Raw genomic sequence first — 20,241 nt, 5'->3', positions numbered from 1 at the left:
TAATTCTTATACTGCCTAAAATTCTGCTGTGTCATATGCATCTGCAGAGCCCGAGGAATGTGCTGCTCGGGGAGCACTGCAGTCCTGAAAGCAGCCATTCAAATGGATCATGGGGAGTTATTGGAGCACGTGGATGGCCGAGATCTTTATGAAGCACAAAGAGTTACAATCAGAAATCCAGGGGAAAGCAAAGAGCTGGTATCTGAGACAAGCAGTATTTTTTTCAAAATACTTTAATTTGTTGGGAATGTTGGGAATGTTGGGAAGTAGATCTCCATCAGACACGGTGCAAACAGCATTGAGGGTGTCCTTTTTACCCTTGGATTTCTTTCGCTTTGCTGCAGTCTTAGATCCACGGTGCAAAATGCGTCTTGGCCAGACAGAATCCTCGCAGCCCCTTTCCAGTTCGCTCTGTTGTGCAAGGAAAAATAGCGGTGTGCTAAGTCTGCGCTGCGATAGAGACCAGCTCGGGAGATTTGGGGAGCTGATAGGGGGTTTGGCTCCACCTTCAGGAAGCAGAAGGCAGAGAGACAACGCGGGGCTGAGTTTCAGGCACTTTCCGCAGAATCTGGAGCCTGACATCATTCCTGCCCCCCCCCCCCACCAAAGGTCCCTGCTCGGATTTATCACAGCATCCCTGATCTGGTGCCGTGACATTCCTGCATGAGGGATGCAGCTCTGGAGAGTCCACCTCCTCCTGGAAGAGCTTGAAGGATTGGGCCAGGATGTCCAAAGGGAGCTGATACTTGGACAAAAAGCAACCAAAAGCAGCTTTAGGGGACAAAAAGTTGGGGTACGTGGGATGCCAGAGGAGTGCATCAAACACCGTTAGCCATTCACACCATCGGGGCTGAGGCTCCCCTGCAGAATGTGATTTTCTCTTCTAATTCCCAGAGATTAGGAAGGTTCTCTGGGTATCACAGATGGATTGAGAGGAAGAAAGTGGGAAGAGTCTTGATCATATTTCAGTCTAGCAAAACACTTAAGCATATGCCTAAAGTTAAGCTATTTTTTCTCCTCGGATTCAGGCAGAAGATGCAAACGGAACAATCTCTTATATTTCACTTTTTGGCAGACTCTGATGCTGAACCCAGAATGGGGTAGCTGGTTAAACAGCATGATTTAAATGAATTTAAATGGTGCATTTTTTAAAGAAGCCACACAGTGACCACTTATAATAATGGAAATGGCAGGTTAGTTAGGGATGACACTGAGTTTGAAAGTCTGTGAGATGCGTTACTGAAATAATCAGCAATCACATAATTAGCAACAGTCCTGTGAGGGAATGGAAATGCAAGATCTTGCCTCTGGAATTTCCCCAGCTGGGTCCTTGAGCACCCAACTTTGTTGTATTTAACATCACTTTCAGGAGGAAGCAGGTTTGAAAAGTGCAGAGCAAGCAACAGTGCAGAGATGGCCTAAACACCTAATGAATCTAAAAATAAAAAACCTCAAAAACACTGAGAGGAGATGGGAGCAGACTGAATAGACAGAGCTGTGCAAGCAAATATAACTGAATATACTCCTGAGGAACAAAGGAAACAATCCTTGATGGGGTGACAACAGATGTTCTCCAAAAAAAAAATTCTAAGGGAGCATTTCAAACACAAAGACCTTCCTGTGGAGCTGAGAAGTTTTACTGGCAGACGTACAGGAATACATCTTTGGAAACAGAGTAAAAGCAAACATTTAAGGTGTTATCAGGTCCTGAAAGCAGCAGTGATATCTTCATGTAATAAGTGGTGGGTGGTGGTGGAGAGGGAAAGGGTGAGGATAACAAAATGCTGTCACAGGAAGTTGCTGTGGCTGAGTTGTGGTTTAAATCCCAGGAGGAATAACCAGTTTGTTGGAAAAAAACTCCATAAGAAGGAGCTCTAGGCACAAGCGAGGGATGCACAGGCTAACCCAGCTGAAGGAGAGCAACCCAGAGTAATTCATTAGTGCAGTCAGCACACCAAAGTGCCACCACTTTGGCACTGTGGGAGCAGATGTGCAGTGCCCAAAGGTGGAGGTTTCTCCCAGCTACAGCTTCTTCAGGTCATGGTTAAGCACACTGCAGAAAATCTCAAATTGGTCTTTAAAATGAAGGGGAGAAAAAGGACAGCTTGTAGAGTCATTTTTGAAATGACTGAATTGCACTGGTAGTTTGGGAAGATCTGTGTTTAAAGCCTGGCCTGGATCTGCAGCATCTTCAGTGAACAGTTTTATCTGAGTTTTTAAAGGCTGGGCACCTCAAACTCTTGTTTTAAACTCTGGCCTTTACTTTTTATGTTCTTTATTTTTACAGATAGAGAATAATACTTCTCTGCCTAGTTGGAATGTTGAAAGAATTCCTGACTATCTGCAAGGCCAGCAGATATCATTTTATCTGGGAACGAGGCAGGAGGAGGACATACTACATTGTCTAATTGTTTTCATTGCTTTGCAACTGTTTTGGGGAAAACAACCCTGAGAGAAGATTATTGCAGAGCAATCAGAACTACAGAAAGACTGGGATGGACAACTTGATTGACAGGAGAAGGCTAAAGCAGGCAGCAACACAAAAAATCATCATTGGACAGACATTTTGATAAATATTACTGCAGCCAATTTATTATTAACACAGTGGGACAGCTTTACATCTTGCATCACACTTTTCACAGCCCTTATGGTAAACATGCCATATCTGACAATTACAAGATGAAAACAAAGACCTCACTAACTGTCTCCTGGCCCTGCAGCTTTATCTGCTTGCTCAGTTAACCCTCTCTCCACTTCAGCTGTGCAGCTAATCGAGCAGATAGAAACATATTATACATATATTAACATTTATTGCGTGTTCCTATAGAGAACACAACCCCAGCAGCAGCCCATGAAATTCCCAAAGGTTAATGAGCAAGCTGTGGCACTTCTTCCTAAATCATGGGAGAGGATTGGGGCTGGGGTGGGAACCTGTCAGGACAAGGCAGAGGATGAAGAGGAATCCCTTGTGAAAGGAAGAGATGTCACCCATGGCTGCGTCCTGGCTGCGGGGACAGCCCCAGTGTGAGCAGCCCTGGATCCCAACTTGGGTTCCAGCAGGGACAGATCCCACAGCAGAGAGGGATCCCAGAGCAGCTCTGATTTCCTGGCTGACACATCTCTTCCTACACAACCAATGCAGCTTGGACCAGCAGCTCTTTCTCTCTGCTGGCCGCTTGGCTTCTGGGATTAGAATCTCATGGACCTTGGAATTAAAATCCTATTTTCACCTGATTCACACAAAGCAGCTCCTGGAATTTTTTTACAGGTAATGAAACACAGCCTGGATTTCTGAAATCACCAAGTTGAGCCCTCTGCTACTTGAACACCTGGAGACACATTTTAGAATGGAATCTTGTGTGATAAGTCGCCCAAGGCTATTTTTTTATTATAACATCCATGACATCTCCTTATTTTCACAGCTTCATTATCAGCTTCAGGGTTGGAAAAACAAAAAGCAGACAAGTCACAGGATGATCTTAGGCAGGAGATTTTACTTGATTCAAACATCCATTTTCCATCCGTTTCCTGTCTGTTTTTCAAAGTATTTCAGGGAACAAAACTGATGAGCACAAAGAGCATTCAGTGAGAGAGGGAGCAAAGGGAGACAGAACAAATATCAGGCAAGGGAATGGAGCTGACAGAGTGTTCCTGTCTCTTTGAACCCACAAGGAAAATGCATGGCAGGAAGGATTCCAAAACCACATCTTCCTTGCGTGAAGGGAAGAATTAACATTAAGCACAAAGTATTCCTTGTGGTTCATTCTCATTACGTGACATGGCAGGTTATGCTGATTTGGGTTAAAAACAGGATTTCTCTACAAAGCTCTCTGTGCACTGGGCTTAACGTGGGTTAAAAAGAGCCTTAACCCCCCTCAAATTGTGCTTTCATAAATCCACTTAGGAATCTCATTCTTGGGAATTCCCCTAAAAATACGGTTAGTGGATATATTAATGACAGGGTGAAAGTTTCACCTGACAAACAAAAAAAGGCCCAAACTTTTGTAAAAAAAAAAAATTACACTAAAATTTCTGTGGTGTAAGTTTCTCCCTCAGCCAGTGCTAGTTTTCATTAGAAGGTGAAAAGAATGCTTGAAATTGGTCAAATAGCATGAAGATTTTGTTGACATGTTTTCTGTCTGTGTGTACATACTTTTCCTGAAAGAAACATCCAGTGAAATCCTGGTTGTCCAAAAGACTTTGGTCAAACTGCTTCAAAAGATACTGAATTGCACTGAAACACAACTGACCCAAAAAAGAGCCTTTTAAGGGCTTTAGTAGTATGAAGAATTCACTCTTTGGACACTCAGTAGCTGTAAAACACACACACACCAAATTATTTTTAGGAGAAAAAAGGTATTTATTTCACTATCGATGGTTGCAAGAGAGGAAAGAAAAGAAAAATCAAAATAAGCAGTACAATTATTTGTTTTTCTAACCTCAGGGCACCCCAACATCCACCCTTCTTTTTTTGTGATAGCTACAGTTCTATTTTTTCCACATCCATGTTTCTACTGTTGATCAGAACTTGACCAAATTTTGCAACTTGACTAAAATTTAAAGAAATAATTGTTTTAATTAACCCAATTTCACAGGCTACACCAGCCTAAGATTTAGGGCTCTTTGGGTTTTAACAGGATGGGGGAAAAAAAGGCAGTTTGTGTGGTTAGGGATTTTTAAGTTAATTTCCAAACTGCCACAAGGACAGACCCCCAGGTGTATCCATGTTAAAACTCTTATAAATTTCAATGGAATAAATATCTGCATATTTATTATGAACAACTCTCTCTGCAGCTCTCTGTAACACTCCATATGACACAGACACAACATCAGCGCAAGTTGCAACAGTCTGCACGTTTCACAGATGATGTAACTCAGCAACTCTGCTCCCAGAAACAGAGCAGCCCCAAAGTTCCACCTTTGAGGTAAACTTTGTGAGGAACTTTCACATTTTATCATCTTTGTTCACCGTGCATTTAATATTCCGTTCTGACGAGGGGCAATCAGTAAATCCTCAGCAATTCCAGTGGGCCACTGGATCCAGCTGTAAAAACCAGCTGCACCTGTGGGTTTGTGCCACCCCCTGCCAGAGTTAGGGCTATTAGGGATAGGTCTGCATTTTCCTGAAGGTTGCATTGGTGATGCTGAGCCGGGTCAGTCTGGCCCCGTAATAATCGATGATGTAGCTGGAGCCGTCGGAAGGGCCAACGATCTGCAACAGAAAAAAGAAGCAAGACTTTTCAATATGAAGTGAAATATATACTTTGTGCTAATGTCTCAATTACTGCTAATTTTCCCATCATAAAATTAGTCATGCTTAATTAGTCAAACAGAAACTAGATTTATTTTGAAGTTATGCTGCAGTTTAACTGTTTTAGCGAGCGCTGTCTCAGAAGGAACATTTCCCCTGGGCTTCTAATCAACCAAATGACACAGCCAGGCACTGGGACTCGGCTAATCCGACCAGGATTTGAGGCACAAAACCAGCCTAACAAATGAGTGGGCTCCAAACCACTTTTCCTGAACAAAGGAAGGTCGGCAGCAGAGAATTAGGCTGATGACAAGTGTCTTTGAAATACTGAACAGGTAAGGAATGAAGAGGAGGAGGAAAGATCATGGAGGTTTTGTTCTGGAAGTGCTAAATTGATGTGGAGTCACCAGGGAGATCAACAAGGAGAGATGAAAGATACTCTCAACTGGATCTGTTAAGTGCTCTGAGGCAGGATCACTGCGAGAGCAGAGAAAGGAGTTTGAGAATGCACACAAAAGACAGATCCAAAGTGCCCACTTTTAAAATATTTTCCTAGAAAACCCACAGAAACAACTCCCATACGCACAATGGATTCTGAGTTCATCACAGCCGATTTGCAATTCAAGCTAAATGGCTGCGCTGCTGAATAAAACAATTTGGCAATTTCATGATGTCACAAGATGTCACCCCAGCTGGGGATTTAACCCTCGTGAATCCCTCAGTCACAGCTCTCTGCTGAGGAGGGACTTGAGTTTGCAGGAGAGGTGGGAAATGGAAGTGGCAATGTCTTCTTTCATCAGCATAAAGCACAGGCAAACAAACACAGAACCTGAGGGTTCTGGGGGCAGCAGGACATTCCATGCTGAGTCCAACACTCTGCCTCACACAGAGAGGTTCTGACCACCTGAATTTTTGGTGCTATGGCTCCCAAGCTATTCATTGTGAATATTTATAGATGGCTAATCTAAGTTTTAATTCCAACAGCAAATATATTGATATTTTGTGTCTATATTCTACAACACCAATCTACAAACAGAGCCAAAATAAATGCCTTGATTTTTCAATATCCAGTTCTTAAGGCCAAAATGCTAACAAAGTGTTAGTAATCAAATCAAAGCTTTAAAAAACACAGATCTGTACCTTGTTTTGAAAGCCCTGACTTACCTGCATTGAAATAAGTATGAAATCAATTAGGCTCCCAATTCCACAAAACCCTACAGTGCAGAACTTTAACAAACCTAAAAAAGAAAAGTAAAATTTAATGTAGCTTTAAGCAATCTCTGGGATTTCATCACGGGTGGCAATCACATCCAAACTCTCCCCTCACCCCACAAAATGTGTGTGTTTATATATATATATATATATATATATATATATATATATATATATATATATATATGCATCTATCTAGAAGCAGAAGACCCACAGTTAAACTTCTTTAAGTATTAGGGAAAAAACCAAACCACATATTTGTATTTCTACATCCTGAACACACTTTAAAGATTTTAAATATTAACAGTTTTTAACATCTAAATATTCTTAAACAAGGAAAGGCAAAAGCTGATAATCAGGTTACTGAAATATTCCTTTCACTGAGGCATAGACAGAAAAATCCCAATTTGAGGTTAAAAATTTACTTCTGAATAGAAAGAGACTTTCTACTACCTCATGAGTTGCAGCACATACTGATTTGATTTTCAGAACATGCAACTTTGCAAAACAATCCTTTGTATAATTTTATATTTTTGCTGAAATATGAATTTCTTTTGAATATATATTAAAAATATATAAACACTGCTTTTTAACTGGTATTCAAAAATGTTTGGTTTTATACAAATAAATGAAAGATTAATAGAAAATATGTGGGAATAGCAACTGACAGATGAATGTTTTTTTTATTGGAAGTTGTCCTGCAAGGCAGACTTCATTTGGAAAATGCCTTCAGAAAAAAGAGGCTGGCTTAAATTTATTTTTTTTATATTGATAGTTTCTTGTACAATGAATGTAATCCAGAGAGAACAATACATTATTGAGCATTATTTCAGGGGAAGATCTTGGTTAATCCCCTCTCTCCAAAGCTCCAACGTGTCCCACAAAGCACCTCCTCTCCCACAGGGCTCTTTCTGGGGCTGCACAGGGGGCAGAGGAGGGGAGGAACTGCATCCCTGCAGGAAGAGCATCCCACTGCCTGGATTTGCCTCCCATGGAAGAGAAGTCCATGTGCATCCTCCCCTGTAGGCCCTGGCACAGGTGCCCAGAGAAGCTGTGACTGCCCCTGAATCCCTGGAGTGTCCAGGCTGGATGGAGCTCTGCACAAGCTGATCCAGTGAAGGTGTCCCTGTCCCTGGCACATGCCAGCTGGGATTTTAGGAACCCAGCAGATTTCTTACCACTGCTGCACCTCCACTTTACTTCAGGAATGGATGGAGGAGAACTGTTTCAGAACCTGGCATTTATTTCTGGAGTGCAGGGTAAAGTTATCTTTTTTTCTTCCTCCTCACTTCCCTCCCTACAAGCAGATCACACTGAGAAAATAAACTGCTCTAAAGCACAGAGGAAAAAAATAGTGTTGTTCTACAGTAATAACTCCTGGTTTGGTTCACAGTGTGTGGGAGAGGAAGAGGTTGCCTTCCTGATTTCTTTATACTCAATAGCTTGTTTGTATTTGTGTGCTCTTTAAACAAAAGAAAAGGGGAAAAAATAAACCAAAGAGCACTTACAGTCTTCGTTACACTTGCAAAAAAGATTTCAATGCCATTAACCTTTCTTAACCATTTTCTGCCAAGGCACAGATGACCTAAGAAATCCCTAATCAGCCACTGTAAAGGAATCCAATGGGTTGAGTTTTATTCTTTTCTACTCTTACCTATTTGCTTTTCAAAAGATTGAAAATCTGGCTTTGGAAGAGTTTAATTTTAAATATTAACTCTGGCTACTGGCTACAGTATAATCCAGTAGGGTTAAAGCATTAGCCACAAAGATCTTCTACAAAAGATTGGAGGATTTATGAATCTATAGTACCACAATATATTAAAAATAATTACTGCAAATTATTATTCCAAATCCAGTGGTACAATTAAATAATGCACCTTATTGACTGCTTTCAAAAATGTATCTTTTTGTGACACAGATGCACAAAGTAAATGCTAATTACAGAATCCAAGAGATGAAAGACATGGATGTAAATCAAGATTATAGAAAAGGACAGATAATGTCATTTAAAAGAATTGGCATTTAATGGGCAGAAACTCAAAATTTCTGGCTGAAGTGACAGCAACACATACAGCTTTTTCCACATCACTGCTTCATCCTATCTATACTTAAATTCACTCCCTTTGTCCAGCTCAGAAACAAGGCCAGTGAGGGCAGTCCTGGCATAGTAAGGTATTTCCATTACTTAAAAGCCAGTGGCACCATCATCCTGGGAATGAGGTCCTAAAAACCAGAGAGAGGTTTTATTAGAAGTCCCAGCTTCTGCAGAATTGTTATTAATACCATGAGTTATCCTGAAGGTGTGCATTTGCCAGAATAAATTCCATCTCCCAGAACACCAGGTTTACTGTAAAATCTGTCCATTTTTTTCCTGGTGAAGTCAAGTCTCATTTAAGGCTGGCACGTGAGGCAAAGCCACTTCTTCTCCAGTGCCACACAAAAAAATGCTGTGATAAAACATCAATGCAAAGCAAAACTTTGAGTAGCAATAACCACATTTGCTTATTAGGATTTTATCTGCTGGACACTACATCTCCATTTGTCACCACTCCAACAGAAGAGCAGGCTGAGGATAATGCAGCACTTTGTCTCACTTGACCATGAAGTAAGGATTCTAGTTTGAAATATTAAAACTGTGACTGTCAGCCTTCATTACTCAAAATAAGAGTATACACACACAAGTCAGTCATAAGAATAAGATTTACCTCAAAGAAAAAATTAAGGAATAAACTTACCTAATGCAGGATATCCTAGATAAAATCTATCTGCTCCCAACCATCCAAGAAATAAGGACAGAGCCACTGCCACTTTGTAGGAGTATCCATTTCTGCCAAAAGAAACAAGCAATGTAGATAATGACAGCAAAATATATCCACTCATACTTTTGACTGTTAAAGTAGTGACTCATTTTCCTGCTGCTCTGGTTTTAAATAAAAACAACAGACTTGTTATTTATCTTCAATTAACGGCCACGGAATTGATAATGTTAAGCTTTCAAACTGGGAAGGCATCCTCCATAAAGGAACCTCAGCTGCTGCAACTCAACTGCACTCCTACAGAATACAGATTATCCTGAAACTAAATGATGATTTCTTGTCAAGACATAATTCAGTTGCTGATCCGTCCCCAGCTTCACAGAGCAGCTCCTAACAGTTCAGCCCTACTGAGACAAGCCCAGGAAGGCAGGAGGTGTGTGAATACTGTCTGCAGGCATTAGTCTCACACACAGCCAAATGGAGAGGAACAGGACAGGCAGGTGAGATGTCAGCAGAGACAGTAATTGCCACGAGATCTGAAGGAGAAATGAACCATGGCCACCGGCTGAAGAAGCTGCAGGAAGGATTCAACAAAAAGAGTAAGTCTTGGATTCACTCATTACACTGTAAATGGCACAAAGTCACAATGAAAAGAACTGCTGACAGCACAGAGATGCACGGGGGGTAGAGAGGCACTCTCAAGTCAAGCTTCCCATGGTTAGTCATACAAAATAAACAGATAGAACAGACTTTTTCAGACTTCTCCTAATTGGAACCATTCTTGCCAACAGCTGGAGCGATGCAGCCACCAAACCACCTGTAAGTGCAGTCCCTGCTGGAGAACCTTGCACTAATAAGGGAGCTAAAAACATATTGCTCTCAATGCTGGAACTGCTGCCTCGGCCAACAGCGAGCTCCTGAACAGCAAACCCAAATGTAATTAGAACTGAAAAATATTCAGTAATTCACTGTTTTGATACGTGCACCACTACGTGCCAGCAATTATTTAATAGGCCCAAATTAAACTCTTGGTTGACAGTTGAATAAAACAGTCTCAAAAAGACAGTAGCTGACAAAAGTCCAAGCGCTTTTATTAAGCATTTTCAATGCCAAGTGGAGACCTACCTTTTTTGCTTATTATCTAAATTTGCTGACTTTAAAACCTAATGGCAACATTAAGTGATTAAACCATGACTTTTACCTCAGTATTTGTTACTTGGTGTTTATTAGCATCACGGAACACACAGGGCATTCCAGGAACCTAATGTAACGTAAATTATCATCTTTAGAACTGTCTTGTTTCCACTGTAAAGAACACTAATGGGATTATTTAAAACTTGAGGTAAACTGTTGGAAATTGTTTATCAACTACAAAGTGTCAACAGCCCTCCAAGGACACTAAAGCATAAAAAGAGCTGTTACATAAAAAATGGGAACACGTTTTAATTTTGCTCCTGATCACAGCTAGTAATAAACTGAGCCCTTGCCTATGCACCGAGATGCCTCTGAAAGCACAACAGTTTCTGCAACCTCATCAACATCAAACTGACAGGCAGAAGAAATCCAGTATGAAGGGGAAGCATGAGAACACTGTAACAAACAAGGCTGCACCCACTCTGCTGTTTCCTTTGCCTTACTTCTTCAGACAAAAACATGCACAAAGAGTAAACCAGTGAGTAGGAAAATGACACGTCCCGAGCATCTAAAGGAATTTCTACAATTGGGTAAAAAGATGCAATTTCTTGTCAGTTCCTCTTTTGATTTTCTCTTGCTCCTCAGCCTCATCCAACCTTTATCTTTTCTGCATGCATTTCTTCCAGCTGCCACGTTAAAAACTTTTCCTCCCAGCTCTTCCACAGCAGTTGACAAGAGCAGGTGCTGCTGTAGGTTGCTCTTTCAGAGTCTCTTGGCTCTGCTCAAAGACCTGTCCACACTGAACCCCATTAATTCCACAGAGAATCATTCCATGGCCTCCTGCCCTGGAATGGCCAGGGAGCAATGGACATTTCCACTCTGCAGCATCAGAGTCTGCACATATTAAATAAAATATATGGTAATGCCAATCTGGGGTATTCTAGAATTTGGCCAAAAAATAAGATCTACCTCCAAAACATCAGACTGAAGCCAAACCTAAGCAATCTTGACTCCCAGTACTTTGTTGGAACAACCTTACAAGCTTTTCCTTCAATTATTACTAGGATTCCTGAACTTTAACACATTCACTCACACAAACATGTAACATCTCCAGGTTTTGCTCTAAAATAACTGGACCTCAGAACTTAGCCAAAACTAAATTACAGTTTTGGCTAAGAACAACTTGCTGATTTGTCCTTCACAAAAGCTGGGGATGGAGATTCACCTGCTGTCCCCATGCTGGGACAATCTTGCCACGGGAAGATGCCTTCTCATACTCTTTTTCTGGCCAAATGATGTGCAGTTATTTCTACAATTACAGTTGCTACCACAACTCAGTATGATGCTGAACAAACTCCAAAAACCAGTAGAAAATGCAGGGCTATTGTTGTAATAGTGAGCTGGAGATTCATGCTTAAGACAATATTTCTAACACTTAGGTAGCATTCAAAGTGTCTCATAAAAGGTCTGTCAGTGACTGGCCCACTTTTTAAATAAGTGTACAGATGAAGGATGGTGATATTAATCTTGCTGCCATTTTTTACTGGTTTAGGACATTAAGAAGGACATCCTTATGTAATTCTATCTACGTTCACAGTTGTATTTTACTGGAATTTTCAGTCCAAAAAGGATCTTCTTCTCTTTCTGCCATACCAACAGTTGAGGGACTGGAAAAGTCACAACGAGTTGTTCTGGCAGTGCAACCATTGATTATTCATTATAAATAACAGTCATGATCAAGTAACAGATATTGTAGTAAGGAAGACATTTCTCTGCCTACAGACCTGGATTTTAATAGATAAATGTAAAGAAAAGCTACCTTTAAAAAGTGTTTCTAGAAAATATACTAAACCAATAATATACAAAAAACCTCCAAACATAGAAATTACCATCTAATTTAAAGAGGAAGCAATTTCACTAAACTAGTATAGCTCATCTTCTCCTCAGCCCCCATCACAGATGGGACTGAAACACAATTGTTTCTGGACAAAAATGTGACTGACGTCTACTTTGCTGGCATTTAAATCTGATTAGATGTAATAATATGTTTTCTTCAGTTTGCTGAGCTTTGACTGCTGAGAAGACTAAATACAGAGAAAATATTTATGAAACTAAGAGGCAGAGCTGTACTTCTGAGTTAGGCAAATTACTGAGCAGCAAGTAGCACATCAGAGTGCTAGGGAGGCATCCAGTATTAATTCCCAAAGATTCCAGTAGGACAAAAGAGAAAGGTTCCAGTGTGAATCCCAGAAAAAGAGGAAACAAATGGCAGTGACAGGTGCTGGCTGATCATTAGCACTGGCCAGTTGGAACATTTATTGGTATCCAGAGCTCTCCATCACTCACAATGTCCTTTACAAAAAGGAGGTCCATCATTCATGTACCAGAAACAGGCTCTTAATAGACACGGTGGATTGGATTAAACACAAAAGTTGTTTCAATATAGAAAGAGTCTCTGTTACAGATTTTGGGGGGAACTGAGGAGGTCCTGAAGCTCCCCTAAAATTCATGCATCATAGAACTTCAGCTGCAGCTACAGGCGGCTTTAAACAGGCGTGAAGCACTGAGCAGCACAGCCCTGTCCAGTCCTCCTTTGTCCTCTCTGTTTTATCCTTGAGTCACCCTCATCCCTGCGCTGGCACGAGCACTTGAAGCCACTGAACTGTGACTCAAACTGGGGAACTGATCCAAGGCAGCTCCAACCCAGGGCAGCTCCCTCATGTCCTGGGGTCTGTCAGGGAAGGGGATGGAGGGTGTCCCCAACAGCTCCTTCCAGCAACTGTGCTGATTTTAAGCACATGTGAAATGTGGTCACAGCATTTGGAGCAAAATTTTGTCAAGCTGAAGTACGAGGTAAAGCAAAGGTAAAAGAATAAGGTAAAGCAGAGACACAAACATAACCAAACAACAAGAAAAAAAGGACAGACTGACAGATTTCCCTCTGAACGTGCACATTTAGAGTGGCCTGGTCTAGTGGAAGGCGTCCCTGGCCATGGCAGGGGGATGGAATGAGAAGAGCTTTAAGGTCCCTCCCAGCCCAACCCTTGCCATGACCCTGTGTTGCATCCTTGTAGTGTTTATTAGAGGATTAACTACTGGGCAGAATGTGCACGGTTCTGTCTTACTTCTATTTTCCTTCTGCCAATACATCATACAATTTTGGACAAACTTCAGTTTTTCACAACCAAAGAGTACTCACACATTGCGACACTCAATGGGCTTGTAAAATCCAACTTCAAGTCCCGAAAAGACTTTCTCTATGCCAAGGTGATCTTTGCAAGTAATATTTGGTGCTGGCAGACACTGAACTGAGGACAAAAAATGATTTGATATTAAGCAGTAACTGACACTCAGAGCAGTTTTCTGACTACACACAAGTGAAACAAATTAAGTTCTACTGTGCAAGTCTTGATACAAAGCACAGTTCACACACAATTACTTGTTTAAAATACTTTTTTAAGCCAGTCCTACGACTAACTTGTAGTTTTTCTTTGCTACATTTTAAGCAAAACATACAAACCTAATTGCTGCCCCAATTCTGTTGTAATTTCCACTCTGGTTTCAATATGAGTCAATGAGAAATCTGAAGCTGACTTATAGAAAACATTTTCATCATGACAACAGTCAAATATTGGAACCAGCTGCCCAGAGAAGTCATGCCATCACCAACCCTGGAGGTTTTCATGGCCTGACTGCACAAAGCCCTGAGCAACCTGGTTGGAATTCAGTGCCAACACTGCTTTGAGCAGGAGGTTGGACTATGCAACTTCCTGAAGGGTCTTTCTACCCAAATTATTCCATTTTTCTTGACTCTTGGGGGAACCAAAGTGGAAATCACAGCAGAAAGTCACACCTGCTAAAGTTTGCAATGTATTACCAGAATATTAGTCACTCTCCAATGCTGCAGTCTGTTGTTTTAAAGGAAAAAATATCTGTCCTTTACCCACTTTCTGTCAGCTTTCAGTACTTGTGAGACCTGTTGGTCAATTCCAACAAAACTGCAAGCCAGGTTTAACATTCCTTCCAGATTTTCCAGTAATGCACATGGGCAAGAGATGGATTTTTTTAATGCCTATCCATATTGCATAGGGCCAAAAAATAAAATAATATTTGAGTTATGTGTGGACTTAACTGCTATGAAATCTTACATGGATTTTATACCCCATCCCAGGAAGTGTCCACGGCCAGGTTAAACAGGACTTGGAGCAGTCTAGAATAGTGGAAGTCATCCCTGACCATGGCAGAGGGTGAAATGAGATGATCTTTAAAGTCCCTTCCAACCCAAATCATTCCATGATGCTACTGATCAGTGTGCTTAATCTAAGGCAATTAAAAAAATAATTATTTTTGTACATTATTTCTTGTAAAGTAAATTAAACAAGGAAGTTTTTTCCATTATTAGAAGAAACCCAACACAGTTAAAATATATAGGTACAGGAGAGGCCACAGTTTTCTTCTCAGTGTCGCTCCAAAAACTCCAAACCTTCTACTCAATGACGCCACTTTGCTGCTTTGAATTAAACCCCTGTTTGTCTGGGAGAAGGATCACAGAAAGTGATCAGAAACTGCAATGCTTCAAGTATGATCCAGAAATTAAATTTCTATTACTTAGGTAATACTGCAAATCAGCAACTCAAATACCGTGAGGACAATGTAAAAAGTGGTGTGTGTGTGTAAAAATGCTACACAAAGAAACAGTGCTAATTAATTCAGCAACTTGTTCTACTCTGAAGCTTATCTCCTGTTCAAAAGTGCAGTGTATTAAATACAATTGCATGGTAATTAGTTTAACAATTGATAATCTTGAGTTATGATCTATCTCAAACTGTGCAGTATTTTTTCTGGTCTCTGACTGCCCCTAATAGTCAGGGACCCAATGTTAAAATGATGGAAAGAACTGAAATAACTTTATTTAAAGGATCCATTGTACAAAATATTTACATCCAGTGTCTGAAATTATTTGGAAAACTTTCACTATCCCAGAAGTCATTCAGCACTTAGAGGAAGCAAAATATGAACACACATGAATTTTGTGGGCTCCCCATCCCTGGAAGTGTCCCAGGCCAGGTTGGACAGGGCTTGAAGCACCTTGGGACAGTGGAAGGTGTCCCTGCCCATGGCAGGGGTGGCACTGGATGAGGTTTAAGGTCCCTTCCAACCCAAACCATTCTGTAATTCCATGATTTTAAAACAGGGGTGCACATAAAGAGAACTTGCTCTGCTATCAAACACAGACCATTTATTTCAATGCCTGGAAACATCAAAGAAGTTAAGCACAGGTAGGAAAATAAGTAATCAAGTTATGAATTTTTCTGTTGTGCTCTGAAGTATGTCAGAACTGAACATCAAATAAATGTGCTTTCAAAATAGAGCCTCATGCACCAAAACCTGGTGATGATGGAATGCACTATGTTGCCTTAAGGAAAAAACCCTTAAAAATTAGAAGATTTTGAAGGCTGTTCTGTCACATGTCAATTCTTTTAATAATTACATGCAAAATCAGTATGACAGGAATGGTTTGTTTTAATCACAGTGGTGCAGGACAGAGCCTAAAGGGTGTAACATACATTGAAGAGATTTACCAGAAACCTCACTTACAAAAGTACCAATCAGAGACAGAGTATTTATTCCTGTTTAGTAAAGCACCCAATCCACACGAGTGTTTTGGGCTTTCAGACTAATGATATTACTAATCCCATCTTTTATAAAGCTCATCAAGTAGATACACTAACGGGTAAATTGAACACTTCCTTCAAAAAAACGTAGTTAATCAATATATAAGTTAGAAATCCTTACCATATGCTGTGTGATTTGTGCAATTCATTGGTTCTTGTGTGCTATTGTCTATTTTAGGCTCATCACACATATATGTTCAGGTAATTGAGGAAAACAATTTTCATATCAAACACTACAACAGGTTTAACAGTAATTTATTCCACCCTCTTTAAACCCCGAGGATTTAAGATGCACCTTGATGTTGGTGCCTACCCATCCCCCATAAGAGGAGCAGCACATTACCATGCAGCAAATCTGCTAATCCAATTTAATATACCAATATATCGCATAAGCCCCACGTTTAATTAGTGCTGCAGTCAGCACAACCTAAAGGAACTACAATATTTATCAGTCACAGCCTCTGTATTTGGAGGCAACAAGGTAGCACACGCGTCATCTGGTCTTGTTCCCTTATTTAAATATCACAGTGCCTTGAAATTGAGGCATTTGGTTGAAGAAATTTAATATACAGGAACACAAAAAATTCAACGAATGCGTAAAAATGAGCATCTGAAACGCCAGGAATTTGGTGCAGGAACAAACTCAGAAGGAACTGACTTCCAGAGGTCTCAACTCCCACAGCCAAGTAAAGCAGGAGATGAAGCAAGCTTTTCCAAGATTTGCTTTCCTGACACTTTTGATCATCAAAAACTGTCAGCTGCCATCAACCAGTATGTTCTGAGGAGGGCAAGAGGTGCCTTGGAGAGCCAGGAGCCTCGCACCTCCTGCTCCTCGGAGCTGCGCAGGGCACAGAAACACATTATTTCCTGAAAAAAATGGCAAAGTCTCCACATCTTGCTCCTGCAAATAATAAACAAGGCGGAGTGGTGGCAGAGTGGGCCCTCTCATCCCATGGTAATTTCTTTGAAGGACACCCCAAGCACGTGCTGGGGCACACACAGTACCACCAGAAATCACAAAATTAATTCGGTTGGAAAAGCCCTCTGAGACCATCAAGTCCAGCCTGTGACTGATGCCCTCTTTGTCACCCAGATCAGAGCACTGAGTGCCACAGTCAGTCGTTCTTTGAACACCTCCAGGGATGGGGACTCCGCCACACCCCTGAGCAGCCCCTTCCAATGCTTTATCACCCTTTTTGTGAAGAAATTCCTCATGATGTCCAACCTGAACAATCCCCTGGCGCGGCTTAAGGCCGTGTCCTCAATTCCCGCGCCCTGAGGAGCCCCGTCCCTCTCCTGCCAGCCGAGACCCCCTCGGGGCTCCCACCCTGAGGCATTCCCCGACCCCCCCGGCCTGCCCGGCACCCCAAGGTCCCCATCGCACCCTCCCCTCCCCACAAGCGCTGTCCCCCCTCACATCGGGCCCACCGCCACAACAACCGCCCCCGATCCGACCCCGGCCCCGCTCAGGATATTGCCCCAGCCGCAGGTCCTCGCACTTAGGCGGCGGCTCCGAGCCCGCTGCTCCCTCCAGGACTGCGAACCAGAGGAGAAGCAGGACCAGCGCCTCAGCCGCGCCGCTCCGGGAGGCCATGACGGGACCGCCGCCGCCGTCAGCTGACCCGGGGAGGAGCGGAGCGGCCCTGCCGCGGGGAGAGTCTGCGCTGCCTGCGGGGAGAAACGGAGAGGGATCCCGGGGTGTTCGTGGCTTGCTGAGGGTACGGGTCAGGCTTTTTGGGGGGGCTTGAGGGGGTTTTTTGAGCGGTGGTGGGGGTGGGGGGGTGACCTCATTAAATATGGCGAGCGAGGCCGCGCTGAGGGCAGAGCGCGCCCTCACTCAAGATGGCGCTGGCAGGGCCCGGCGCTGGGCCGGGCGAGGTCGCGCCACGAGTAAAGATGGCCGCGCCCGCCGCCGGCACCGGCCCCGCGCTTGCCCGCACTCAAGATGTCAGGTGTGAGGGCCCGCGGCCCCGGCGCGGTGTGGGATGGAGGGGAGCCGTGAGGAGCCCTGGAGCGGCTCCCGCAGCGGGGCTGGGACCGCTCCGGGAGCCGGCACCGCGGGCAGGACTCGTCCTCAACCGAGCGGCAGGGTCGGGTGAGGTGAACCCTCCCCGCTCTTCCAAACACCCACGCTTTAGCATTGTCCCACCCAGCGAAATCGCACCTTTGGGTGTCCCTGCTGCTGTCTGGAGTTTGCTGGGAACTTGAAAAATATGTTGAAAAAGCCCAGCAGAAGTTAAAGGCGTGACCTGTCAAACCTGATTAACCCAGACTGGTGCATCCCCTGTCATCCAGGTGGGCCTGGCCTGCTGACACTGTGTCCTGCACACCCACAGCAGTCGGATTAAAGAAATAATTTGAAAATCTTACCCTATTTTCACATAAAACTGCATTGTTAAAAATGCTCTTTATTTCAATTTTTAAATGAATACCGAATTCCTGGAGCAGGCAAGCTTTTCATCAGCATTTGCTCTTCACAAGGTATTTTGTGGTGATTACAAACCTTTCCCTATTCTAACGTGACAATTATTCATTGTTTTTCTACTGTGGTTATTTCAGGTTTCTCTGGTGTTTGACGGCATCAGTTTTCCACTTATAAACTGCTAAGGGATTCTGGAGTGTTTACAGGAGATGGAGAGGTCCTTTGGATTAAACACACCCAGGAAAAGCAACACCACTGTCCCAAGTTTACATCTGCTCAAGAAGCATTTCCTGAAAAACAAGTAGGGGCCTAAAAGCTGGAAAACCGAACCGAAAAAGCTGGAAAAGCAACTCTGAAATAGTAGTGAGGAGAACATCATCACTACCCATCCTTTCTGGAAGTCTTTTGTGTTTTCTGGGCATTATTTTGGTGCATGGTGACTTGTCTGGAGCCTGTCAGTACCAAAGAAGGTACCAGATACTCCAGGAATCCGTGGAAACGCGGATTTGAAACGTGTGGATGGCTGACAAAGAGCTCAGCCAGCAATGTGAAATATTGCCATCTAACAGCTTTTGGGGAGATTTCGCATAAACTGAATTGGCAGCCTGGAGTTCAGCAGGCAAAGCATGCAAATGAAAATTGATACTCCTCTCAGCGAGTGGAAGCGAAGGGGCAGGGCCGGAGCGCGCTCCGGGATGAACTCAGCCCTCGGAGATGGAGACAGAGGTGCACTGATGGGAAAAGCGCCTGGCTCTTGTGTCTGCGGCGCGTCCCTCGCGTGGATAAATACACCGCTCGCTGTTCATCACTGTCAGGAAAATTGTCACTTCTCACGAGCGCCACATTAATTAAAAGTGAGAGTTGGGGCCGGGCAGCTGAGCGCTCGGGATCCTTCACAAGGGGGATGGAGTGGTGTGCTCTTAGCGTGTCATGGCTCTGAGGCCACTGCTGCAGCTCAGTGAAACCAAACGGGTGCCAGAATGAGGGGAAATCAATCTGAACTCATGAGAAATTGATTTCCAAACCTCTTGTTACCCCGTTCAGCCAACGGGGCCGTATAAGGTCAGCAGACACGCTTGTGAAACTGTGTAGCAGAATAAAAATTGTGTTTATTGACTTTATTTCGACTATTTTATGTGTGTATGTATATAATTTTAGTAAGTCAGAAAGCAGACTAATGTACAGGTTTCAGAGAGCACACACAGTTCACACAGTTAATTTCAATTAAAATGGTGCCTGCTCACTATTTTGTGAGTAGCAGGAGGAAAATTTTGTTTCTCTTGCCATCTTGGACAATATTCTGTGTCTTGGAAGGCACAGTGACGTTGTGTGTTTTGGGTGCTGTGGGGGAAGTCTTGCAATCCCTTTACTCCATCCGAGTTTTTCTATGGTTTTTTGGCATTCCCTTCTGTGAAGTGGTGGGGGCTGCACTGCTGAGGCTGAGCACAGCATATTACTATAAAAATATTGTTATACCCATATTATTACACACACTTCACCCGAGGATCTACACCCCTGTGTCCAAAGGGAGCAGAGCCCGCACACCAAGCCGGCTCCACGTGCCCCTCCGTAGGGAGTTCAAAACACAGAATCACAGAGTATCGTTGAGTCTGGACACCGATGTGCCGCAAATAAGTGAAAAATATTTTTTTCCCCAATATTTACACATACGGTTTGCCTTCACTGGGGAGGCCGGAAGCCACACGGCAGATCCAAGCTCCGGCGGGTCAGGCTCACCTGGAAATGGACTACAAAGTAAATTTCGGCTCTGAAAGGCCAGCGCTGCACTTC

The 20,241-nt window shown here is 42.9% G+C and overlaps 1 protein-coding gene and 1 long non-coding RNA gene across 2 annotated transcripts; one reads left to right on the top strand and one right to left on the bottom strand.

Moving 5' to 3' along the window:
- Positions 1-4,336: 4,336 nt before the first annotated feature.
- On the bottom strand, positions 4,337-17,716 carry TM2D1 (TM2 domain containing 1). The gene is made up of 6 exons (XM_009088775.4): positions 17,504-17,716; positions 16,150-16,223; positions 13,553-13,661; positions 9,199-9,290; positions 6,416-6,489; positions 4,337-5,212 (listed from the first exon to the last, which is right to left on the bottom strand). The coding sequence occupies exons 1-6, from the start codon at positions 17,620-17,622 to the stop codon at positions 5,102-5,104; spliced, it is 579 nt and encodes a 192-aa protein (XP_009087023.2). The 5' UTR covers positions 17,623-17,716; the 3' UTR covers positions 4,337-5,101.
- LOC108961810 (uncharacterized) lies at positions 17,607-19,571 on the top strand. Its single transcript, XR_007778159.1, has 2 exons — positions 17,607-17,746; positions 18,588-19,571. It is a non-coding gene; the product is annotated as an uncharacterized LOC108961810 (long non-coding RNA).
- The last annotated feature ends 670 nt before the right edge of the window (positions 19,572-20,241 follow it).

This window comes from Serinus canaria, chromosome 8 (genome assembly GCF_022539315.1).
Source record: "Serinus canaria isolate serCan28SL12 chromosome 8, serCan2020, whole genome shotgun sequence".
NCBI classification, from domain to species: Eukaryota; Metazoa; Chordata; class Aves; order Passeriformes; family Fringillidae; genus Serinus; species Serinus canaria.
This window is presented reverse-complemented; position numbering and strand designations above follow the sequence as displayed.

Coding starts and splice junctions, on each gene's coding strand:
- TM2D1 (XM_009088775.4), bottom strand. CDS start 17,622: ATGGCCTCCCGGAGCGGCGCGGCTGAGGCGCTGGTCCTGCTTCTCCTC. Junction 16,224..17,503: donor GAGGACCTGCGGCTGGGGCA/ATATCCTGAGCG, acceptor AATTACCTGAAC/ATATATGTGTGATGAGCCTA. Junction 13,662..16,149: donor CACAAATCACACAGCATATG/GTAAGGATTTCT, acceptor TTTTGTCCTCAG/TTCAGTGTCTGCCAGCACCA.